Genomic DNA, 27,745 nt, shown 5'->3' on the forward strand with positions numbered 1-27,745 from the left:
TAAAGCAGTTTACAGAACTCTCTGTAACCAAACATGACAAAACAATATCAGTGAAAGCACATTAACTGCTTAAGACAATTTGGTCTCATTTTCAAAAAGGCCTTGATTAGGATGTCCAGCTAATTAATTTCCTGTTATCAGTGCGCACTATTAGCAGCCCATCTCTTAGCAATCGGATCTCTGTCATAAAGATTCACAGATAAAACAGAAAAAATAAACTCTCAAGACATGCAGGCACATAGAAAGCATTGCTAAGAGTCTAGTGCTCACAGGAAATGGCCATAAGATGCAGAGGGAACAGATGCAATGAAGGCCCTTTATGTAAAACATAATGTAAAAAATGACCTAATGACATAACAGCAACACTTTACAACTTAAAGGGTTAGTTCACCCAAAAATGAAATTGATGTCATTAATGACTCACCCTGTCGTTTCACACCAATAAGACCTCTGTTGATCTTCAGAACACAATCTTTTTTTGAGGATTGAACAAAAACGTGGAAGAGAACAATGCTGAATAAAGTCGTAGTTTTTGTTATTTTTGGACCAAAATGTATTTTTGATGCTTCAAGAAATTCTAATTAACTAACTGATGTCACATATGGACTACTTTGATAATGTTTGTATTCCCTTTCTGGACATGGACAGTATAGTGTGCATACACTTTCATACGCTATCAGACTAAATATAAAATATCTTAAACTGTGTTCCGAAGATGAACGGAGGTGTTACGGGTGAGGAACGACATGATTAGGGCGAGTCATGCATAAAAAGAGACACTAGCATGCAATAATATTCTAAAGAAAGTTGGTAACCAAAATGTTTTGGTTATCATTTAATTCCATTATATGGAGATTTTTCAAAATATCTTTTTTTATTGCAAAAAAGAAAGACAGGCACACAGGTTATCAATGACATGATGTTGAGTAAATTATGACAGAATCTCCCTTAAGTGTGCAGTTTATCCTTGTTCATTTAAGGCACATAGCTCAAATTCAAATTTCACTTAAATTAAATTTGTTGTATACACTTTTTATTTAGAACCACATTTATATTAACCCATTAACATTGAAATGGTATTGCTGTGCTTTTTTGTACCATGTTAATATGTTATTTGAAATAGTATACAATGGTAAACCCAATGGTAAATACCATGGTACTGCCACTGTACTTTTTTGAAACAAGAAAAATAAACCAATTTGGATTCATGTAGAAAAACAGCAAACGTGTACATTTTAAGCCATTAAAATATTTAAATAAGAAATCTGTACAAAACAAGCTTCTAATATGAGGCTATCAAGATTTCAGTAATCCATCTGCATAAGTTAAACCCAAACAAAAAGACTAAAATGAAAAGTCAAAGTTATTTCATGCAAAACTGGACTGATGTACTTACCGTTAGAGGTAACAGTGCATGTATGCATAAAAATAAGTGAAAGCAAGATAGTTTTGACCCCCATGAGTTTGACTACCGATCAGGGTTCACTTAAAAATCCAAGAATCTCTGTATAGACAGTGCTTCTTCAGTCTCTGCGTGCTCAGTCTCTTCTGTGTGGAGATGCTAGGATTTGTATATGGTGACATCACTGGACCGGCCAACCTTACTTGAGCCCATTTGGCTGCTATACAACCTACAGAGTGCATATGAAATCATGCTGTAATGGACAACATCACAGCTCACAATGAGCAATAGATTGATCATGATGGTTAAATTGCGCCCTTTCCCTAAAGCTGTAACAGTATTTCCTTATATAATGTCTTGATGTGCAAAAAAAACGTCTCGGTTACGTATGTAACCCTCGTTCCCTGAGGAGGGAACGGAGACGTAACGTCAGTGACTGACGAATGGGGGTTTCACCTAGAAGCCAATCATCTTCAAGATCTTAGAAAGCACCCAATGGCAGTGCCAATGCCATGGGCATGCGAGATTTGCATGCGTAACTCCGCCTACCCACATGGGTATATAAGGAAGAAGCTGGCATGATCGCATTATGTTACCTGCTGAGGAGCCAAGACTGAACTCTCGGCCGTTCCAGCGGTACAGCACGTTACGTCTCCGTTCCCTCCTCAGGGAACGAGGGTTATATACCGTACGTAACCGAGACGTTCCCTTTCGTTCAGTCACTCCGACGTAACGTCAGTGACTGACGAATGGGGGTCCCAATGTAATCACGCCACTCGGCTGTCTTCCAGTACCCTGTGCAAGCGTGAGTGCCCTGATGCAAGACAGTACGGTCGAAGGCCTCCACTTAACACAGGAATACCAAGGTACACTGGGAGGCATATTCCAGGTGGAGATATGCGCCATAGTGCCTACCTGTAGGGAGGACTTAAAAACACAAATATGACCCGCTAAGGGCTGCATATGGAAGATCACTGGGGTACCAGCCGCAGGTGGATTTTTAACCCCAGGAGGTGGCAGGCTTGCCAAGGGAAGACACCCGCTCAGGGAGGCTTCAGGTGGAAATACACATGTGGGGGTCACCGGAGGGGAACCATGCACATGGGGCACCTGGCCGGACACGAGTGTCTGGGCTGAATAGGGCAGACTTACTGGCTTCGGCATCATAAGTGCTGGAGGAGCTCAGGGGTTCCGGAGAAGCTCACCTGAGAAGAATATTGCACGTATCCAGTCCGTGGAGTGGAATGGCGAGCAAGCGAAGACATCTGAGCCAATCCATTACCGGCCACTTGTAGAGGCGAGTACATAGTCGGATACAGGCTCCACTCGGAGATTGTAAAATCTGGCGAATGTGTTCGGTGTCACCCAGCCTGCAGCTCTGCAGATGGCTTTAGCGCAGAAATTATACATTGGTTGTAAGTAAATATTACACTACACCCAGTGCATTTTTGTTTGCATTAAAAGTATTACGTTTTAACAGTGACCAGCTAGTACTTTCTTTGCGAGTAAACCTCACTCTAGCGACGGACTTTAGGGGTTGCAGCCTTTAGCCTTCTTGTTAGAGCGTCCAACTCTCATGCTGGTGGACCCGGTTTGAGTTCTGCTTAGAGCGGGTGATTCAAACAGGAGAGGTTATATACAGAGTGAGAAACCACTCAGATCAATCAGTGTGAAATTATTCAAACCCGTTTGACCGAATCATTGAAACTCAAAAGAGATTTCTTCACGAGTCGGGCATTGCTTATTCTGATTCTAAACAGTTGACGAAAACATGTTTGAAATGAATGCATCCAAAACCAGAAAAAAATGCTGTCTTGTGCAAACAGTATCATATACACTGTGGATGGGGAAGGCTTCAAAGCCCGATAGTATCCAGCTGTAAAACTACAGCACTAGCAGTTTCAGACCCACTATGTCCTGAATCGCTCCTATACCCTTAAAGAAGTTACATACTCTGCAAGAACAGAGAAAAAAGTTCTCACAGTCCTGGTTTGGGAGTTCTCGCAGCTTGTTCTCGACACATCGTCTGAGAAGAACTATTGGTAACACTTTGCAATATGGGTGCACAAATACGCATTAATTCATGCTTAACTAATGCACAGATAATCATGAGTTAATGTATTATTAATGGTGAACTAACCCATTTATTGATGATTACTGCATCAGCAACTAATAAAGATTCTACATCATTAATATATTAAGTAATCATTAAATTGTTATTAGTTAAATATGTCAACATGTATTAATTCCTTAATAACATATTATCTAATCATTAAAATTAACGTGTTAATTACCACAAGGGGTCAAAGCCATGCATTTCAACTTAGTTGTCTGCTTTAATTTATCATTAGCTAATGATTTATAAAGGTATCATTATGTTATGACTTTACTTGTTGGGGCACATGAATATGAACTAATTGATTAAGTAATATGTAATTGTGGTTATTGGTTTTTAATTAATTTTGAATTAGTTAATAGTTAACTTTTTTTCTTGTGGATGTCCGAGAATTAATGTGTTAATGTGGAGAAATGTTCTGTACCTTCTTTTCTCGTGAAGTAAGGAATGTAGGCTACTGGCCAGAAAGAACTTTGTTCTTATTCTTGCCACCTCAAAAAAAAAAAAAATGTACCCCCACTTTCAACAAAATGTATTTTCGTCCCCCGAACTTTTACTGGGTTTCACCGATAGTAGTCGACCCGCTCTGAGCGGGATTTGAACCGGCGTTACCTGCGCGGGAGGCGGCCACGTTAACAAGGATGCTAAAGAAAGCCTTCTCCAACCTCGGTTGATAGTGCGCTTCTTGAGGTCATGGCCCACGGGCAAGTGTATAGAAACCAATGTGAATACATCAAATTCAGGGACAAAAAATAATCTATGCATGACGTGTCATTCTATTCGTAAATTTGAGGAGGGCGCTCTCTCACAGAGTCCAAAAGCGGATTCGTAGAAGTAATGCCCTGTGATTTATTTGCACTTATTAAATAAAATATTATCTTTTGTAATATTAAAAATATCAATTCAGCATGTCTAAAAAAGATCAGAAAAAGATCAGTTTAGCATGTCTAATCAATAAAAGTATTAATTGATCTCTTTTTTAATTTTACCACAAATGTTTGAATGGTATGGTGGTTTCCACAAAAATGAAGCAGCACCATGAGCAGCACAACTGTTTTCAACACTGATAATCATCATAAATGTGTGTTGATCATCAGATCCTCATTTGAGAATGATTAGTGAATGATCATGTGACACTGCCTAGAGTAATGATAAATTCACTGGAATAAATCGCACTATATATTCACATAGAGAACAGCTGATTTACTAATATTTCACTGTATTACCTTTTTTACTATAACTTTTTTTTTTTTTTACATTGCATAAAATCTATGGAGAATGCACAAATGTTTGTAGTAGGCTACATAAACCAATAATAAAATTGGCATAACATATAGGAGAAAAAAAATATATTAGTGGTCATTGTTCAGCAGCATTGTATTTGAAATAATACTGAATTAAAAGCAAGAGATGCGATAAATTATATCGGTCAAAAAAAAAAAAAAAAAAAAAAAAGGTAACAACATTTCTGTCCCCCTCACTTCTGAAAAGATGGCTGTACACGCCCCTGATAGTATTTTTAAACTATTTATTGATTATATCCAAAATTATATCCAGCATAAAAAGGAGTTGACAGGAGCACATTCTGCTTTGCTGTTGATAAAGGGCAACATGACACCAAAGTCTGGTATGTGTTTGGAATTTGGACAGACATGTGGTTTGGCTAATACGTGAGTGTATGCAACCTCTGAATTCTTGAATAGGCTAATTGCTTTTTTAATTAGGCCTACAGCTATTTTTTCAGTGCATGAAACTATCACCTATATTTTTAAGGTAGCCTACGAAACTCATGATAAAATAATACAACTATTAAATTATATAAAAAAAGTAATTCCTATAATACTATCAATGCATCACACTGTGTAAAGTTAAGCATCAGCAAGACATCAAATTAAAAGGTACTTTTTATGCATAACTGACGATCTACTTACCGCAAATGGTGGCAGTGCAGGTTTGTGCAAATACAACTGAAAGCAAGATTGTTTTAATCCTCATGACGACCAGATGCTCTAACTCCAGACGGAAGGTTTAATCCAAAATCTAGGCACTGGTGGATTAACGACGTCCGATTTCATTCATTTGAATCTTTTTACGGAATTAGATGAACCGACTGAGCCGGAAAAAACGGGAATGTCCGACCCAAGTAAAGGTTTAAAGCCAACAACTCTGCCTGTAAAGAAAAAGTCCCTTTTAAACAACAAAGTTATTTTGAAATGTAGACGCCCGGTGAGGTGAGGCGATAAGCATTCAGTTATAACAGCACGTCTCACAAATGACTAATTTAAATATGATTCGAGCTCATTAGATCACGCTGTTTCTAAAACAGAAGGTTGCATCCCACGAAGGCGAAGGCTGCATATCTTAGCTCTGCCTTGTCAAGTTCAGCTGAAGGCCATCTGAATTTGAAGGATCCTTAGAAGGCAGCTTCTGAGTTTCACATACCGGTACTTCACTTCAGTTTTGAAGAACTGTATCCTTCGCAGCCTTAAATAACCCACAAACCTTTGCGCACATTTAAATTCAAGAAAATAAACTACTGAGTTCGTCTGAGTTTAGTCTATAAAATGTAAGACAATTTTTTTTTTTCAGAGATGAAAGCATTGTTTTGCTGTAAATTAACCCCTAACACTAAACTGTATTAAGCCACTGAGACCACAGACAGCGGCCATTCACTGTATTGCATTATTAGAAAGCCAGTTAAAGATTTGTAATACAAACTATTTTTCCAAAATTAAGTTTTAATAGTATTTTCATGACGTGGCTGTGGGGGGCGGGAACATGTGTGACATGCACACATGTTTATATGATATTAGACCTTGTGTTTCACGTGTCTGCACTGCAAAAAAAAAAAATGCTTTTCTTAATTATTAGTATTGTTGTCTTGTTTCTTGTCATAATATCTAAAACTTCTTACATTAAGAAACATTTACTAGACAACCACAATTAATTCATCAATGCAAAGGAATGCAAGAAGTGCTGCACAGGGTGTAAAGTCTCGGTGCTCTTTGGTTATGTGGGAAAATTAAGTCTAAAAGCAAAAGTAGTCCAAGGCACTCGATGGGTATATTGGGAAAGTTAAAAAGCCTTTATTTGTTCATGGCTTAAGCAATTAAAATTTGTTGACAGATACACCTACGCGTTGCGGCTTTACATGCCTTCATCAGGGTGTGTATAACATCTCAAGCTCATTTCTAACCAACCATTAATTGATCTAATTACAGATTTTTCTTTTTTAATAAATCTGCAAAAATGTCAACAATTCTGTTTTTCTGTCAATATGGGGTGCTGTGTGTACATTAATGAGAAAAAAATAAACTTAAATGATTTTAGCAAATGGCTGAAATATAACAAAGTGTGAACATTTCAGGGAGTCTGAATAATTTCCGTACCCACTTTTCAGTTCTCAAAACTGTATATTTATTTAACAAATTGACTAGAAGCCTTGTCAAATGACTATCGTTTCAACTTAGATGGTGGAGAAGGTGACAAGGATCGAGTTAGCGATCTGTAAGCAAATAAACAGTAGAAGTAAATGTAGTTAGCTTCTGGGTTATATGTTGATGATGAAGTTTAGGCTAGTTTAGATTTCAATTCGTCAAAAGGGATCGACATACGTATCTACTGTTGTATTTTATGATAACACGGGCAGGAAATAATATTGACCTTAGTCATTTGACAAACTGTAATGTGTGCTACTTGGAGTTTCCAAATGTACTAGCATTTTGTGTTGGATCTAGACAACACAGGGGATTTTATAGAATTTGTCTTGCTAAGAAACTTTCAATTTAATCAGAAATGGGTTCGACAGGTTCGACAGAATCGGCCCTTTCTTCCAACCCAGGCTCATTGAAAATAAGTGACTCTGCCTACATTCCCTAATTATGTACCTCCAGGTACGTTTACCTGCACTTTTTGGGTGAAACGTCCACCGGAGGCGCTAAGTGGTAATATTTTTTCTCCATTCCCAGACTGATCTTATGAAATGGCGTATGACACACCAATTCGTATGCCATTTTAAGACGCATAATCGCTTTTTAGGGTGTTTATCAACGGTGTTTCATTCTATCCCCCTACACTGCCACTACCCCTAAACCTACCCATCACACACACACAGCCCCTAAACCTACCCATCACAAGAAACATTCTGCATTTTTACATTTCCAAAAAAACATAATTTAGTATGTTTATAAATCCATTTATCTTGTGGACACACACACACACACACATATTCAGACACATTTTGAAAGCGTAACTCAATCCCTTCCCTAAACCTACCCATTTGCGTATTATAAAAAACAGGATATAACAGGCAGATATGACTGCATACATAATTTATTCAGAAAGTACAAATATTCCAAGTGTTCCGAGGCGATCAGTAACGACAAAAGCGATCAGTAACGTCGAATCCATCCATCAAAGATTAATAATACATTTCAAATATTGCCGCCGGAAGAAACGTCACGTTAGTTTTGTCGTGTGTCTTGTGACCAATTGCGTCATTACGTCAGCTTTGATTGTAAAATGCCATTGGTTCTCGTGTGTCTCGTGACCAATCGCGTCATTCTAATCTTGTCCTGTGTATCATTTGACTCAGAAATATGAATGAACAAGTGCGTTTGTTCTGTTCGCAAAGGAGCGCGATCATCATTTCAATGACTAAAACATCAAGATCAACTCGGTTCTTCACATGAAGATATCGTATGACTTCAGAAGACTTGGAATGCAACATGAGTTAATACTTTTATACAGTTTTTTGGTCAGTTTTTGCAATAAATACATGTGACTGTACATTTATTTGCCTGTTACGTGTTTTATATTGTTGAGAGTTTGTAGATTTAGGGTACCAGGAGACACACCAAACATGTGGAAGAAGGTGCTCTGGCCAGATGAAACCAAAATTGAACTTTTTGGCAACAATTCAAAACGTTATGTTTGGCGTAAAAGCAACACAGCTCATCACCCTGAACACACCATCCCCACTGTCAAACATGGTGGTGGCAGCATCATGGTTTGGGCCTGCTTTTCTTCAGAAGGGACAGGGAAGATGGTTAAAATTGATGGGAAGATGGATAGAGCCAAATACAGGACCATTCTGGAAGAAAACCTCATGGAGTCTGCAAAAGACCTGAGACTGGGAAGGAGATTTGTCTTCCAACAAGACAATGATCCAAAACATAAAGCAAAATCTACAATGTAATGGTTCAAAAATAAACATATCCAGGTGTTAGAATGACCAAGTCAAAGTCCAGACCTGAATCCAATCGAGAATCTGTGGAAAGAACTGAAAACTGCTGTTCACAAACGCTCTCCATCCAACCTCACTGAGCTCGAGCTATTCTGCAAGGAGGAATGGGAAAAAATGTCAGTCTCTCGATGTGCAAAACTGTTTGATATATCCAAAAAGTTTGATATATCCAATAAACCTGGACCACTCTTAGCTATACTTTATCACTATTAAAAGTTCATTCCACTAGTGGCCACCACTGTGAAAAAAGCTTCTGTATATGTCAATCTATACGAATATAATTCTGAAGTTGTAATATACACACAGTGCTCAATTAGGCTAGTTGAAAGTTTTTGTTTTTGTTTTTTGGGGGGGGGGGTTAATGCAAGGATTAAAAATTTAATTGCAAACACTAATGGTTGTTAGCTTTTTAATTATCCAAAGGTACATCAGCTGGCAAACCATTAGACAGAAAAGGCTTAGGAGCCTATTTAAAGAGAATGATTGTGGAGGGGAGTTTAGTCAAACTTAGGCAGGAGGCAGTGAATAGAATTGTGCTAAATCAAAGACGGCGCCGTCCACGGAGCCTTTTAGTTGTGAAAACTTTAGTCCCCTGGCTACCATGTCAGAAGCTGCTATTAAAAATACATTTCGCCTACCACGAAAGCAAATTCAGCAGCTTTTATATCTTGTTGGACCAACTTTTTTGAGACAAACTGGACGGAGCTCAGCTACCCCCTCAGCCCTGAAATCAGCTGCTGGCGGCTCTCCTCTTTCTTTATTTTTTCTCTGCAAATAGTAGCGGCTGATTATATGTTTTTTATTGACTAGGCCATCTAATAATATAAATTAGTCATTTACACAATAATGTGATGCAGCTGCTGCATGGGCAATCATCCCTGGTTGTGGAGTAAATCAAGACACTCTATGGAAAATATATTGTAATAATTTAAATGACGCTTGCTCATGATGCGGTTGAGCATGAGATTGCTGGTTTGTGCACTCATTTCAGAATTATGTAAAATTTAGGTGCAATTTTTAAGGATAAATATAAATAAAGAACATACTTTGTTTCACATAACGCAGTGAAACAGTCCCTGCATAGAGTAAATAAAAAAATTCTTGAGCCATCGATATAAGCCCATTCAGCACCCGCTAATGTCATACTTAAGAAGGCAGCCTCCTAAGGTATAGTTCGGGGAACACGCCTAGAAATGGGATACCTTCAGTTAAGTTATACCTTTAGAGTCTTCGTAGCGCGCTAAGAGACGTTATCGGGAAATGCAGCCCAGATTTGTGCAGTATACGACTGATTGTTGTCCTATGGACAGAGTCTCCCACCTCAGCTGTAGATCTCTGCACTTCATCCAGAGTGATCATGGGCCTCTTGGCTGCATCTCTGATCAGGCTTCTCCTTGTATGAGCTGAAAGTTTAAAGGGACGGCCAGGTCTTGGTAGATTTGGAGTGGTCTGATACTCCTTCCATTTCAATATTATCGCTTGCACAGTGCTCCTTGGGATGTTTAAAGCTTGGGAAATCTTTTTGTATCCAAATCCGGCTTTAAACTTCTCCACAACAGTTTCTCGGACCTGCCTGGTGTGTTCCTTGTTCTTCATGATGCTCTCTGCGCTTTAAACGGACCTCTGAGACTATCACAGTGCAGGTGCATTTATACGGAGACTTGATTACACACAGGTGAATTCTATTTATCATCATTGGTCATTTAGGTCAACATTGGATCATTCAGAGATCCTCACTGAACTTCTGGAGAGAGTTTGCTGCACTGAAAGTAAAGGGGCCGAAGAATTTTGCACGCCCAATTTTTCAGTTTTTGATTTGTTAAAAAAGTTTGAAATATCCAATAAATTTCGTTTCACTTCATGATTGTGTCCCACTTGTTGTTGATTCTTCACAAAAAAAATGACAGTTTCAGTTTGAAGCCTGAAATGTGACAAAAGCTTGCAAAGTTCAAGGGGGCCGAATACTTCCGCAAGGCACTATATATATATATATATATATATATATATATATATATATATATATATATATATATATATATATATATATATAATATATATACACTCACCTAAAGGATTATTAGGAACACCACTAATAATACTGTGTTTGTTCGGGTTCGGTTTATTTATAATGGCCGAGGCCAACCAAAGTGCTGTACAGCAAATTCAGGAAAATTGTACATAAAGTATAAAAGATAAAATAAATAAATAATAAAAAAAAATTATATCCACATCTATAAATATACACGCATAAATAACACCACATACATAAATACCTCAAATAACTACATATTATGCACCAAATGCGAGAGAGAAAAGATGAGTTTTAAGACATGATTTAAACTTAGATAAACTGGAAGCCATTCTAACAGGGTCTGGAAGATTGTTCCAAAGCGAGGGGCCAGCCACTTCAAAAGCTTGATTTCCCCTTGTCTTTAGGCGGGTTCTAGGGATCTTTAAGAGGAATTTTCCCTCTGATCTCAGGCCTCTAACAGGAATGTAAGGGTGAAGAAGATCAGTGAGATAGGAGGGAGCCAGATTATTTAGAGATTTATAAACAAGTAGTAAAATGTTGTATTCAATTCTAAACTGGGTAGGCAACCAGTGAAGAGATCTCAGCAGGGGCGTAATGTGATCGAATTTATTACGCCTCTTAAGAAATCTAGCTGAAGCATTTTGAACTACTTGTAGCCTGGAAATTTGTGCCTTAGAGATCCCGTAATAAAGGGAATTGCAATAGTCCAGTCGCGATGTTATGAAGGCATGGATAGCAGTCTCTAGAGAGCCCTCAGAAAGGAAAGATTTAATTTTAGAGAGAGAGCGAAGATAGAAAAAACTAGAACCGACAACAGTGCTTATTTGCTTATCAAATTTCAAGCAATTGTCAAAAACCACTCCCAAATTCCTCACTTTGGGAGAGATAAATGAACTTAAAGGGATCCCATGGTGTTGAGACTTGTATGGCTTAATATAACATAAATGATGTCTCTTACTGAATTATGTGGTAGAAAACCCATGAAAGATCTACGTTATTTAAAAAATCGATTTTATATTTGGACCATGGGCGGCGCCATTTTGTTTGTGTTCTAGGTTGATGACGTAGAGTGGTTGAACTCCTCAATCAGCTGGCGTTACCCGTAGCTATTTTTACCACAACGCAACTCGAAAATTGTTTCAGAGTTAAACAAAACAAATGAATTGCTTTGTAATTGTACTTAAAACACACTCAAACATACATGTGCACACAAACTCACCTACACAAGTCACAAACAGATCGGCGGGCGCGCACACACACACCTGACTGCTCTGTCTCAATCGCATGCATCATCACCAAAACATCCTGCCTCTCTTCCTCACGTTACTTTATCCCATCGTCCTACCTAGATATTTCCCTCTGCTGGTCACATTAGGCATTATAGTTAATCTACTATCAACAGTCTATCTAGGGAACAGGATGTGTTGAACAGGATATCAACACAGGGAATAGATTGAGGGTTATGTATGCGCGCGCAGTGCGTGCGTGTGTGTGTGTGTTCGCGCCGATCTGTTGGGGTGTGTGTGTGTTCGCGCCGATCTGTTGGGGTGTGTGTGTGTGTTCGCGCCGATCTGTTGGGGTGTGTGTGAGAGTCTGTGTGAGAGAGAGAGTTTGTGTGCACATGTATGTTTGAGTGCGTGAAGTCGGACAGCTGTTTGTAAATCGGCTTTACTCGTTATTGCGGTGGAACGTGAGACTGAATGACTGCACTCGAACATGCACTATGGTGTCGGACAACACTACAAATGTCCGTCCCTTCAAATAATGCCCTATTTAAGGGTATAGGGTCGATTTCAGATTCAGCCCCTGTCGTGGAGACTGAGCAGCCCAACATCTCGATTGAGTCAGAGCCTGTCGTGTGCGCGCCCGCCGATCTGTTTGTGACTTGTGTAGGTGAGTTTGTGTGCACATGTATGTTTGAGTGTGCTTTAAGTATAATTACAAAGGAATTCATTGGTTTTGTTTAACTCTGAAACAATTTTCGAGTTGCGTTGTGGTAAAAATAGCTACGGGTAACGCCAGCTGATTGAGGAGTTCAACCACTCTACGTCATCAACCTAGAACGCAAACAAAATGGCGCCGCCCATGGTCCAAATATAAAATCGATTTTTAAAATAACGTAGATCTTTCATGGGTTTTCTACTACATAATTCAGTAAGAGACATCATTTATGTTATATTAAGCCATACAAGTCTCAACACCAGGGGATCCCTTTAATGTCTCGAGATCGAATTGATGATATGTTATCGAGTCAGAAGGGTTGAAGATAATGACTTCCGTTTTATCTGAGTTTAGGGAAAGAAAGTTATTGGAAAGCCATGATTTAACATTGTCCAGGCATGCTAATAAAGTACGGAGAGCAGATTTTTCTTTCCTTGTTATAGGCAGATAGATTTGCATGTCATCTGCATAACAGTGGAAGGAAACACTGTGTTTTCTAAAGATAGAGCCTAGTGGATGCAAGTAAAGAGAGAAAAGGGTAGGAGCTAGAATGGAACCCTGAGGAACACCGCAGCTTAGAATGCTAGAATCAGAGGTGAAGTTACCAACTTTAACTGAAAAGCTTTGATTATTTAAAAAAGATTTAAACCTACTTAGAACCTCCCCCTGGAGCCCGACACAGGATTCCAAGCGAGAGACAAGAATCTCGTGATCAACCGTATCAAAGGCAGAGGATAGATCAAGCATTACTAAAACAACAGACTCGCCTGAATCAGTAGCCATTAGGATGTCATTGAGGACTCTGACAAGGGCAGTTTCGGTACTGTGCATGATTTTGAACCCAGACTGAAATGTCTCGTAGATATGATTATTTGCTAAAAAGAATTGGAGCTGTAAAAAACAATTTTTTTTCCATCACCTTAGAAATAAAAGGTAAAATAGATATAGGTCGGAAATTGTCTAAGACAGTAGCATCCAGTACGGGTTTCTTTAGAACTGGAGTGACCATGGCCATTTTTAAGCTGTCTGGGACAGATCCTGAATGCAGACATTTGTTTAACAGGGACACCAGTCCCGGTCCAATAATGTCGATCAATTGCTTCACATAACGAGGGTGTATAGTATCAAAGGGACAAAGAGTGGGTTTAAGTTTTACAATTACTTCCTTAAGTGATTGTAAAGAGACAGCGTTAAAAGTGGACCAAACGGCAGGTGGGTTTCCAGGCGGCAAGATGTCATGATCAGCTGCTTGTATCTGGGCCCTCAGATTCATCGCTTTTTCACTGAAATATCTCAAGAAATCATCACAAAGTTTAGAAGTAGGGTTTTGAAAAGTAGTTACAGGGGGATTTAACACTGAATTTATAACCGAGAAAATAATTTTAGGAGTTTGGTGGTGTTTATCAATCAAATTTGAGAAGTAGAGAGACTTGGCTTTCTTTTACAGCACATTGATACACAGTCAAACAGTTTTTAAGAATATCAAAAAGCGATTTGTAGTTTGTCCTTTTTCCATTTTCGTTCAGCTTTCCTACAGGATTGTCTTAGAGTGCGAATTTTTTGATCTACCCATGGTTCGGATTTAGGTTTAGGCTTAAAAGACTTAAAAGGAGCAGCCACATTCAAGACATCAAGCCATACAGAGTTTAAAACTTCATAATGTTGTTCAGCATCTAGTTCAGCTAATGTGGATCCAAGTGACAGTGAGGCTGGCTTCATTATAAAGCTTAGTAAAATCCTCACAGAACAGTGGTGAGTTAACACGGGTCAGTCTTGTGTCAGACACTGCTTTATAGGAGATGGCAGGGAGAGACATTTTAAATATGATAGGGTAGTGATCCGAAATGAGAGATTCAATCACTTCACTGTCAGTAATCAGTAGACCAAAAGACAAAATTAAGTCCAGAGTGTGACCTTGGTTATGTGTAGGAAGTGTAACCCATTGTGTTAGATTAAAAGAGTCAATGATGTACACGAACTCGGCCGATAATTGTTCCGATGGGCAACACACATGGACATTAAAATCACCTAGTAAAATGATCCGATCATAGTTAGTGATGAGATCACCTATAAGCTCTGTGAGTTCTGCTATAAAGCCTTTAGTTGTATGCGGTGGCCGATATATCAGAGCTAAAACAATGTGGTCATACCAGTCAAGTAGTAATAGCTGTACTTCAAAGCTCGTGAAATTTGCAGACGGTAACATTCGACACCGGGAACTAAAGTTTTTCTTTGTGATTATAGCGAGTCCTCCACCTCGTCCAACAGGACGGGGAGAGTTATAGAAACTATAGTCAGTAGGAACAAGTTCTGAAAAAGGGCTTAAATCTCCTACCTTCACCCAAGTTTCGGTGATAAACAGGAAGTCCAGGTATTGAGATGAGATAAAATCATTGAGAATAAAAGTCTTGTTTACCAGTGAGTGTACGTTTATCAGCGGCATTTTCGGAGAGAGTGTAGCGTTTGAGTGCAGTGCGAGACCGGGGCTTTGCTCAGAAAGCGAAGATTGGCGGTGTCTACTCCGTCCGGACGAGGACGAATGATAATCCGAGAAGCAGAGTCATGAGGAAGTCCAATTGGAGAAGAGGGAGGAGCAGGATAGTCAGCTGGAATAGTTGTGAGACATCGAGATGACAGGACCGGCGAACACCAGGTCGCAAAGCGGCCCAGATCCCGAGCGAAGCCAAGTGGAAGGCCAGCGCGTAGGTAGATCTTTAATCTGACAACCACACCGCCGCGTTTGCCGCACCGTCGGCGGCGTTTCCTCGGGATAATATCCAATGGCTGGCGACGAAGAAAATCTGGAATATCGCGTAAGATACTTCCTTGTGCGTAGTCGACGAAAGTTCCTATTTTCGCTTTAAATACATCCATGTAGTTGTTGCATATGCCAAGAAGAGTCTGACGATCATAGACGAGAGATTCAGCGTAATTTAAAGGCAAGAGAGAGCATAATAATAACCACATAACGAATATGACAGAGAGCGGCAGACGGCATGCCCCATTCACAGGCAGGCGCCATCTTCCCACCCAGCCGCGACATCTGTCTAATACTGTGTTTGACTCACTTTCACCTTCAGAACTGCCTTAATTCCATGTGGCATTGATTCAACAAGGTGCCGAAATCATTCTTTGGAAATGTTGGCCCATATTTATAGGATAGCTTTTATAGGATTGTAGCCTCTTTTTCCTATTTGTAGTGGAGATGAGCGGTACCCGGTGGGGTCTTCTGCTGTTGTAGCCCATCCGCATCAAGGTTGTGCATGTTGTGGCTTCACAAATGCTTTGCTGCATACCTCGGTTGTAATGAGTGGTTATTTCAGTCAAAGTTGCTCTTCTATCAGCCTCAGTCATTCGGTCCATTCTCCTCTGACCTCTAGCATCAACAAGGCATTTTCGCCCACAGGACTGCCGCATACTGGATGTTTTTCCCTTTTCACAGCATTTTTTGTAAAGCCTAGAAATGGTTGTTCGTGAAAATCCCAGTAACTGAGCAGATCATGAAATACTCAGACCGGCCCGTCTGGCACCAACAATCATGCCACGCTTAAAATTGCTTAAATCACCTTTCTTTCCCATTCTGACATTCAGTTTGGAGTTCAGGAGATTGTCTTGACCAGGACCACACCCCTAAATGCATTGAAGCAACTGCCATGTGATTGGTTGATTAGATAATTGAACTAATGAGAAATTGTTCCTAATAATCCTTTAGGTGAGAATCCTTTAGGTGAGATCACAATTATTTTTTTATTTTATTTTCAGATACAGAAGGTTTATTTAATAGGCCTATATACATTTATTTCACATCTTTTGTTTGATTAACATTAATGACAGAGGTATTTAGGCTGCTGAATGCTTGGTCGTAATATTCTGACACAAGTTATTACCCGACTGTGTTCATGCAAGATTAATTTGCATTTAGTGAAGGCATGATATTAATTTGGCTGTAGGCTGAAATTATATTCAACCCGCCAAAGTGACTAGTGGGAGTGACTGTTTACCTGCCACAGTGGAAATCTACCCGCATTTGGTGGGCTGAATATAACCACTTTAATCACATTAGTTGAACACATAATTTTTCTACTCATTATACAATTAGTTTGATTTAAGAAGGAATGATTTCATAAATGGGTGACAGTGTCAGTGACACAATTATACATATTTTTAAATCTTTGAAATACAGTAGTTTATTAGCACATTCAAATAACATGTTCAGACCTGTAAATCGTGAACTATGGAATGAGGTTGTTCAACAGATAATTATAGGAAAACAGACCAACCTTATTACACTACACCTCTGATATATTAGCATTTCACTTTTCTTACAAGGAGCTGAGAAAAGTGTATTATTCCTCCATTCACTATGATATACGGGAGACTTTTTACTTCAATCAATATTTCACACAATAGTTCATTGTGGCCTACATGACAGTGACAGTGAAACATGACAGTTTTGAAAACATAATTCATTTTTTTTAGAATAGAAAAAATGAGCTTTAAAAAATAGTCCACATATTGTAAATAATTCCATTCAGTTCACACAGTTATAAAATATATGCACAAATATTTATACATTTTCACATACTTTGATTTCTTTTATATTATATAATCATTTTTTTTTATTCTTTACAAATGGCCAGTGAAAGGTGCTTAACTTTCAGAAAATGCTGACAAAATATTCATATAATAACATTATATTATCTGTTTTATTATTTCTTCATTTTATGTGTACAAGTATAGTCTTAAGCCATTATTTGTATGATTTTGTAATTGTCTGACAATCAAAATGTAATAGATTCAGTTGTTGTTTAGTTGTTAAAATTTTTTTCTGAATAATTTACACTAGACTGATATTGACAAGTCTTGAAAGTGGATCCTGTGCGAGTGCTTGATCTTGATAGATTTGGTTTTGCTCTTTTCCAACAAAACACAGATCTGATTTGCTTTCTGCACTGAGACGAGCCGTAGTAGTACAGAAGAGGATCCAGAAAAACACTTGCGCTCCCCAAACACACAGCCAACAGGTAAGCAACGTATGATGAATCTCCATCCTCTCCAGTAGCTAAACGAACACAGTGGTACAACAGGATGCCATTGGTTGGAGCAAAACACATCACAAACTCAATCAGCACGGCAATAGCCATAATCACAGCTCTGCTTCGGTTGCCTGAAGATGATTTTGCTAATTGCTTAGACTTGCCACTGAGCACATATATGATGATAATGTAGCTGATTAAGGTGACAATGAGTGGCACAAAGTAGTAAAGACAGGAGAGGATGGAGAACAGGTACATGTATAGCTGATTGTATAGCTCATTTATAGGCACATCATGACAAGTGACGCCCACATCATTAACCTTGAGCGTTTGTCTCATCGAGAGAAGCGGCCCCGTACCAGCGAGCGCCAGCAGCCAGACCAGCACACACACACACGTGGCTTTCCTTGCGCTCCTCCAGGTTAAAGAGAAGACGGGAAACGCCACGGCCAGCAGTCTGTCCACACTCATGCACATCATGAGCAGTATGGAGCAGTACATGTAGCAGTAGTAAGCTGCACTGAGCACACGACACGCCACCTCACCGAACACCCAATCTGAAGCGTTCAGCTGGTAGTGGATCTTCAGAGGCAGCAGCAGGGTGAAGAGCAGGTCCACACACGCCAGGTGAGACATGTAGATCACAGCTGGTTTCTTCTCTCGAATCCTACAGGTGAACATCACCAAGGCCAAAGCGTTCAGGGGCAAACTAATGAGGATGATGAAGATGTAGAACGAGGGCATGATGCGTGTGAACATCAAGCCTTTGAGATAGAGAGAAGCCTCTTCTGAGATGCTGGATATGCGTTCTGTTGCATTCAGATCAGTGCTGTTAGATGGATATGTCACTTCTGCATGTTTAACTTCAAAAAGTAGAAAAACAAAAGTCTCTGTAATCAAAAACACAACACCATCAGTGAAATATCTTAGTAGACAATAATATAATAATATATAATTGTTACAAACAAACGAATGAAACACAATATATTAAAGCGTCTTTGCGTTTTCTACAAAACAAACCAGAAATCAAGCGTAACGCCGGTATGATGTCATTGATAGGCAAAGCGTGGACACGATCCGTGTCCCGGTAAAAACTGCTTATTAAACTTCTTGTAATTCTTGAAAACATTTAGGATAATGTAGGTGCACAAGTCAACAAAATATAAAACATTGTTCTAGTGGTTTTTGGATATTTTAAGCAAATAGCCTTTAAATACAAATGTATAGATTTTTTTATTCTGTCGGATGTATACAGGTGCTGGTCATTATAATTAGAATATCATCAAAAAGTTGATTTATTTCACTGATTCCATTAAAAAAGTTAATCTAACATATTATATTACTTCATTACACACAGACTGATACATTTCAAATGTTTATTTTTATTGTTTTTAATTTTGATGATTATAACGGACAACTAAGGAAAATCCCAAATTCAGTATCTCAGAAAATTAGAATATTTGAAAAGGTTCCATATTGTAGACACCTGGTGCCACAGTCTAATGAGTTAATTAACTCAAAACACCTGCAAAGGCCTTTAAATGGTCTCTCTGTCTAGTTCTGTAGGATACAATATCATGGTAAAGACAGCTGACTTGACAGTTGTCCAAAAGACGACCACTGACACCTTGCACAAGGAGGGCAAGACACAAAAGGTCATTGCAAAAGAGGCTGGCTGTTCACAGAGCTCTGTGTCTAAGCACATTAATAGAGAGGTGAAGCAATAAGGATAACCACCCAGATAGCAGACAAACAGTGAATCAGCGTTGAATCAATGTTAATGCATCAACTAAAATATCATTGAATCAATGTTGAGATGTCAATGTTGAGAATGTTGATTTTTCATCAGGTTTGCACCCTGAAATAATGTTATTTCAACGATGGAAAATAGATCAAGATGGGCTTAAAATCAATAGTTTAACAACTAAAATTAAACCACATATTTAAGTGAATCAATGTTGAATCAATGTTAATGCATCAATCAAAATATCATTGAATCAATATTGAAATATAACATTGATTTTTCATCAGGTTTGCACCGTGAAATAATGTTATTTCAACAATGAAAAATAGATCAATCTGGCTTTATGTACAGCAGGATTCTATGCCAGTTAATTTGTCTCTTTATTTTATTCATTTTAATCAGAGACCATGTGTGGCTGCAGTCGATATGATTTTGCATCATAAAGTCACTCAAAGTAAACACCATCCTTCAGTTTAGATGCAAATGTATTTATTTATGCCCCACAGTTACAACAGGAAATCTCACATTGACTTAAAACAATTACATCTGAATTTATGACACAAATGAGAAGAGCCTGGAAAAACACGACAACGTGCATCTGCAAAATGGAAGTAAATACAAATGTAAACTTGCCAATAAATACAGAAATGAGACAGTACGACTGAAAGAAAGAAGGTAGAAGAAAGAATAATACTCCAAACTCAGGGGGTTCCACCATGAGCAATGCCCGAAGCCTTTCAGGATGTAATGGAGCCAGTTCTGCACCGTCCCAGCAAAGATAAACTCTGATGCCTCTTATTATCAGCATTCACAGCATCTAAAACAACAAGAAGTTAGTAAATATTTGGAAATGTGATTAATTATACATTACAAATATAGCCTACTACAAAATGAAGTGAAACTTGAAATTTTATCAAAATCTTGATATCCCAGTTAAAACGGTAACATTAAATTCAGAACTATTTAATGCATTTTAGTATAGACTTTAAAGGACCTGCAGACACACAATGAATGAAAAAGCAAAGTGAATATATCTGGTGTTTTATCGAATAATATTATTGTATTTAATAGTAAATAAATAAAGTGTGAAAATGAAACAAGTAAATGAAAGACCAAATAGCTAAATTAAGAAAATAAAAGAGGAGCTGTATAGGCTACATGGTGGTTTGGAAGAGATTTTTTTTCCATTTACAACACGAACTGGAGGGACAACTGTTTACTAAATTTCTGTAGTTTGATATAGCTGCCTACAGAACTTAAAGATCTCACTCTTTTCTTTTTTCTTGCTGCATTAAAGATTAAACTGTAATGATGTAATTGTGATCTGCTCTCGTGCCGATATCTCGCAGCTGAAGCAGAGCTGAGCTGATTGTATTTCCCCTCACCGCTAACAGGTCAATCAGTTCTAGTTCTGCTTCAGCTGTGAGGTACTCTCACAATTACTGACAAGCCAGAAATTCATCTAACCTTCCGATAGCCTCTCATTTATACACTGGACAAATATAGGATGATTCTAAATGATTCATCTGTGTGTGCAACGAGTAAGATACGTTTGTGGATCCGCGCATTCATTGACTTGTGAGTCGATCCTATATGGTCTCAAAATCCAAATGAATCAAATAGGATCGACTCACAAGTCAATGAATACATGTGCAGCACCGTTTCCACAAATTCAAATTTTACTCGTTGCACGCACAGATTAATCTTTTTAATACTAAAATCATCTCATAAAATAGATGAAAACATCATAACAAACGACGCACAACAAAAAGAAAAGAAAAAAAGAGTTGCACGAGTCAGAATTCGGACGCAATTCACAGTGTATATGCCAATCTTAAGAAGAAAAAATGAATACAAATATGATATGGTTTGGTGAAAAACAAACTGAAACTCAATGTATTAAGATTATCCTGGCCATTGGTTGTGTAACTTACGAGGGCGTTCATGTGACTATTATTAACATTGCAGTTCACTCTAACTCGCTCAGGAGAAGCACACAAGTTGTAAAACATAAAGATGAATAAAAACACTAAATTAAAATTGAGATGAATTTTATAATTATATTTGTGTAGGCCACTTACCTCTAAAAAACACGGTCGTTGTCCTGTGTCTCTTTTTCGCGATTGAAGTCTGTTCAGCTGCGCTTGCTTTGATCTGATTGGTGGATGTCTTGAAGGTGCATTACCGCCACCTGCTGGATTGGATTATGGCGCATTCGATAGGGACAAATATTCTAAATTCTTTATTAACTCTGTATTCTTTAGATAAATAATGAAATGCATGTACATTCTACATGATTTAATGCTCTGGGTTCGGGCAAATTCTCCGAGCCCGGAGCCCTCCCCGGACAGCGCGCCAAATACGCATAATCTTCACTCTATTTAATTGATGTAAGTGTGAACTCGTGAAAGGCTTACAATTACAAAATTTACATTTATGTATTCTTTGTTAATCCACACACTCGTTGGTGTACTCATCGTGTCCTTTGAGGATAATAAATGAGCTCACATTCACACAAATGTACCCAATTGATTTGGACTTGCCTTAACATGTTGAATAATGTGACAGATAGATTGACCGTAAGCCTCACCAGTGGAGAATTAAGATGACCAAACATCAGCATTGATTCAATGTTTGTCTTTTCAACACTGAAAAGCATGGAATTATCAACATTGATCCAATATTATTTAGCAGTGAATTTTCAACATTGGTCCAGTATGGTGTTAGCATTGAATTTTCAACATTGATCCAATATTAATTAGCATTGAAATTTCAACCTCAACCAAAAGGATGATTCTGATGGAATTTCAACATTGAATCAATGTCACCATGCTATCTGGGCACACCCTGGAGAGGATTGTGAAACAAAACCCATTCAAAAATGTGGGGGAGATTCACAAAGAGCGGACTGCATACTGTACGTATGCAAGACAAGGGTTTCAGCTGTCACATTCCTTTTGTCAAGCCTCTATTTAACAACAGACAGTGTCAAAAGTGTCTTGCCTGGGCTAAAGACAAAAAGGACTTTTTTGGAGTGGTCCAAAGTTATGCTCTCTGAGGAAAGTACATTTTCCATTTCCTTTGGAAATCAGTCCCAGAGTCTGGAAGAGAGGAGAGGCACACAATTCATGTTGTGTCCAGTGTAAAGTTTCCACAGTCAGTGATGGTTTGGGGTGGTACGCCATCTGCTGGTGTTGGTCCACTGTGTTGTTTGAGGTCCAAGGTCAACGCAGCCGTATACCAGGAAGTTTTAGAGCACTTCATGCTTCCTGCTGCTGACCAACTTTATGGAGATGCAGATTTAATTTTCCAACAGGACTTGTCACCTGGACAGTATCTGGTTTAAGGACCATGATATCCCAGTTCTTAATTGGCCAGCAAACTCGCCTGACCTTAACCCCATAGAACATCTATAGGATAATGTGAAGAGGAAGATGCGATATGCCAGACCCAACAATGCAGAAGAGCTGAAGGCCACTATCAGAGCAACCTGGGCTCTCATAACACCTGAGCAGTGCCACAGACTGATCGACTCCAGGCCACGCCACACTGCTGCAGTAATTCAGGCAAAAGGAGACCCACTGAGTGCTGTACATGCTCATACTTTTCATGTTCATACTTTTCAGTTAGCCAAGATATCTAAAAAGCCTTTCTTTGTATTGGTCTTAAGTAATATTCAAATTTTCTGAGATACTGAATTTGTGATTTTCCTTAGTTGTCAGGTATAATCATCAAAATTAAAAGAGATTGATATTTGAAATATATCAGTCTGTGTGTAATGGATGAATATAAAACTTTTTGATGATATTCTAATTATATGACCAGTACCTGTAATCTGCATAAAAAAGTAAACCCAGTTGAGAACCCTTAATCTTAATTGATTAAAACTGGTCTTGTCCCCTTCTATTTTTCTGGTTTCAGAACAAAAGTATAGACAGTATTTAGAGGATCTCTTAATACTATAACTCTTAAGTGCTCCTCATTAACAGGTGGACAAACTGGAATAACGACTTCTGCAGTCTCAACAAATCTGTGTTCAGCACTATCTGTAATCAAATACACAAAAGGAATGCTTAAAAAGCGAAAACAAAAAACCACAAGCCGTTTCCTAGGAATTCTGTGAACATCTTTCTATCAGGGCCTTGAGCAATGTGACATTATAACATGGTCTATTGTCTATAGCTGGCAATTCATAAAAAATCCAGCTTACTTTCCCTTATTTTTAAAAGCCTTAAGAGTTTTAAGAGCCTGGCTGTGGCAAGCAGCGAGGCGTGGGACCGTGAGAGCAGGCCGGTGACGAGTGGTAATGAGCGCCAGCAGCGTGCCACACCGGTCTTGTCTAACGATGGAGTGACGGAAGCTTAAATGGAGGAGCGATGACAGTGGAAGACGAGAGAGGTCCAGGCCTGGATTCTGAGTTGTGTTGTTTTCCGTTTTATGTGTGTGCGGGCAGTCGTCCGTGAGGGGCTGCCCGCGTTACTTTCAGTTTGTTTATTTTGTTTGATTAGAGTTTTTTAAATGTTCGCCGGCTCCCGCCTCCTTCCTTCCCAGTGCTTTTCAGTTTTTTCAGGAATCTAACAGTAGTTTTCAAGTACCGTAATTTAATAAAGCATAAAAATATAAATTAACACTGCCTATTATAATCTTCACTGTATAAATGAAATAAAATGTCATCATTATTGAAGTTACAAAAGTTACTCAAGATCAGTGAGTGATTCATTTGTCATTTGTTGTTGGATTAACATTAAAAACACTGACAGCTGGAGTAGGCTTCTTTACCTTTGTCTCATAATGCACAGATCCAGTTCATACTTGCCAAGATGGGCATGTTGACATATTTTTGGTGTGAACTTTAATAACTCAATATTTGCACACTATGAGTACACACACACACACACACACACACACACACACACACACACACACACACACACACACACACACACACACACACACACACACACACACACACACCTTCTCTTACCGCAGTCAAATTCGGATCTTGCTCTTAAATGTTTATACGGCAAGGTTTTGATGACTTCAGTCTAAACATAGCAACGATGGCAACCAGGCCTCTTGATTACGGTTGTTGAAATGTATTGGGAAGCCAGATTCCCCTGCTCTTATTATTGCATCCTGTTAATGTACAGCAATACTGAGGTGCAAATAATATGTATCTGTCAAAATAAACTATAAATTACATGTAATTACTATTTATATTACAAAGAACTGCAACTTTATAAATGGTGTAAATAGAATATATAACTATTTTCACCTAGTAAACCCTTTAGTGCAAATGAGTTACCCTTAGTGCAAATAGCCACTGCCATATTTGAAAGCTCTTTCTAACTTATATTCAGCCTTAACTAACATAATTCTTGTAATTGTTTAACTATAGCATTTAATACAACAAGGGTTTATTTACAAGAACATTGATGGCTCCTCATTACCATGTAGGCCAATGTTAACTTTTTTCTTTCTTTTTTAAATCTGTAGCATTATGAAAAATAGCAACACAGTTAGAAACTATAGCTACATCATGCCACAGGTGTAATATACAGCTTTAGTGAAAAATCTATTCCCTTAACTGATTATCTATTATAAATTCTACAACTAGTCCAAATTCACCACAATAAATACAATAGAATGTAATAAATTCTATTAAATGTGGTCATCATGAGTTTAAAAAGCTTGCAGGATGATGTTTTCCCTACTTGTTATGAGTCATTTTAGCGGCTGTTTTAGATCATGTTCAACTTTCTCTGTAGCCTGGGAAAGCCCAGACAACTTCTGGCAAATGTACAACTCTGTTACTACTGAGAATGGTCTGGTTTTAACCAGGCTACGTAGTGTTTTACTACATTTTCAATAGAATTCATCTGAGTCGCACATTTTATCATCAGCGTTGCATAGAAATGGCTAGTGCAAATGTTTGGAACATGCCGGAAAGCAGTGATTCCACGACACTTAATTAAACAAGTAGGCTTCAGTCACAGTCATTTTGCCCAGACAATTTATCTTTTATAAAAGCGAGGATTAGCAGTATGTAAGAAAAAGTACAGGTATGCTTAAGAATATTGTTTTAATATATTTTTTTCAAATAGGCTTATTTTCAGCATGGCTAATATTCATATATTATGATATCTACTTGGTTTGTCTTTTGAATTTTAAGTTAAAAGTGCTTGTACTCTGATTTTGTTGTGCATGTATAAAGCAAATAGCTTTTTTTCAGAATGGGACATTTTGGCGTCCCCTTGGTACAAATGTAATTTTTGTTAAAAACGAAATAACACGAAAATTCTGGACATTTTTCACACTATAATTTGGTGTGTCACTATTAGAAACATTTAAATTTTGTTTCATAGAAGAAGAAAAAAACACATTCCTTCACGCGAGGGCGTTCCCTCACGTGAATAATGAATATAGGCTTCAATGAATTTAATAAACGTATTTACCTACAGTTATAGCCTTCAGTGAATCAACTTGTCTAAGAAAATGCTTAACAAAATATAGGCTAAATTAGGCTATATGTTTTAATCGTTTTCTTAGACAAGTTCATTTAATAAAGGCTGTCAACAGTTGACCCTAGGTTTACTTTCTTCACAGTCACAGAAAATGTCTATCAGTCAAAGCTCTCTAAGAAACTGAAAAAAGCACAAATGTCAGAGCATGTCAAAACTTCTAAAGAGCCCCAAAACAGCTCAGACTCATGAGGGTTAATAATGAAAAATTAAAAGGATAATAAGCCTATATTATTTCATTTGAGCACAGAGACAGTAATAGAAAGATAATAAAATGTAGCTCAATTGCAGTTATTCGCGTTAAAGTGCAACAGTAAAAAATATACCAAAAGTCGTCACTTGTAATTATAAGCATTAGGTTATTTTATCATGCATAACTTACCGTTGGAATTGGCCGTGCATGTGTGCGCATTTAGAATTAAAAACAAGATCGTTTGGATTCTCATGATGTATGAACTATTGTCCGTTTCTAAAACAAAACGTGAATTTCAGAACGAAAAGCTCTCCAAAGCTACTGAAGAAAAAAAGTGTTGCTGAGGAACAAACTCGCGCGTGAAGTCTTTTGTTCGTTTGTAATGTGATGTGGCTCGAGCGAGGAGAATGTGTGTGTGTTATAATCGACCCTATACGACAGCGTCCCTGGGAAAGTAAACAGAAACTTAAACTTTACAGCTCAACATGACAGACAGAACATGACGACAGACAGACAGACAGTTCTCTGTGCAAGCTATGCCTTAATGAGGTTTTCTGATATATATATATATATATATATATATATATATATATATATATATATATATATATATATATATATATATATATATATATATATAATATGGTAGATATATATATTTCATTGGTATATTATTTATATATATATATATATATATATAGAGAGAGAGAGAGAGAGAGAGAGAGAGAGAGAGAGAGAGAGAGATGCATTCTCCTTGGCATTTAAATGTATATTATTTTTTCCTACTTATTATTTAAAGGGTTAGTTCACCCAAAAATGAAAATTGGGGAGGGGGTGGGGGGGGGAGAGAGAAAGAGAGAGAGAACTGGAAGACTGAAATGGAAGTTTTTGAGCAACTAGATTAGATACATTTATTAAAAAGCCATAAGGCAAATAATGGCATTACAAATTAACATATATTATTATACAATATTATTTTTTAAGCAGCAAAATGAATCTAATTTACCTCTTTGAATTGGAATTCTCTATTTTAACGTTAATTACTACACAAATTGAAATATAAATAATACAAAATATTAGAAGAAATATATTATAAGTGGTCATTACTTGAAAATAATTATTGCACAAATAGTAGCCTATTTAGTAGCCTATAGATCTCTTCAAAATATTCAATAAACATTACTAAAATATAGAACACTTATTTAATTGAAAAATAGTAACGGTGTATGGTCACATTTTTCATCTATGAGTGTGACCTATTATAAATACCTGAGGGCTAAATGCAAGAATAAAATTAATGTTAACAATGTTGCATCTCTATCACTCTCCATAACAAAACGATCCTGTGAATATGGCTGACTTAATAATCAATGCACAAGCTGTACTGTTTACTAAAACTTGCTGCAAACACCTGTATAGTGAAGCTGTTGTGTATCCGCTTAAGCCTCTCAAATGCATTGACACCGCGCTGGAACTATTTAGAGCGCTCCTTGTACCACGTGACTGCGCGCGCCC

At 37.9% G+C, this 27,745-nt stretch overlaps 1 protein-coding gene across 1 annotated transcript; it reads right to left on the minus strand.

Annotated features, from left to right (window-relative positions):
• Nucleotides 1-16,912: 16,912 nt before the first annotated feature.
• LOC137046297 (proteinase-activated receptor 1-like) lies at nt 16,913-26,759 on the minus strand. The gene is made up of 2 exons (XM_067423438.1): nt 26,420-26,759; nt 16,913-18,662 (listed from the first exon to the last, which is right to left on the minus strand). The coding sequence occupies exons 1-2, from the start codon at nt 26,481-26,483 to the stop codon at nt 17,545-17,547; spliced, it is 1,182 nt and encodes a 393-aa protein (XP_067279539.1). The 5' UTR covers nt 26,484-26,759; the 3' UTR covers nt 16,913-17,544.
• Nucleotides 26,760-27,745: the final 986 nt, after the last annotated feature.

Source organism: Pseudorasbora parva, chromosome 18 (genome assembly GCF_024679245.1).
Source record: "Pseudorasbora parva isolate DD20220531a chromosome 18, ASM2467924v1, whole genome shotgun sequence".
NCBI classification, from domain to species: Eukaryota; Metazoa; Chordata; class Actinopteri; order Cypriniformes; family Gobionidae; genus Pseudorasbora; species Pseudorasbora parva.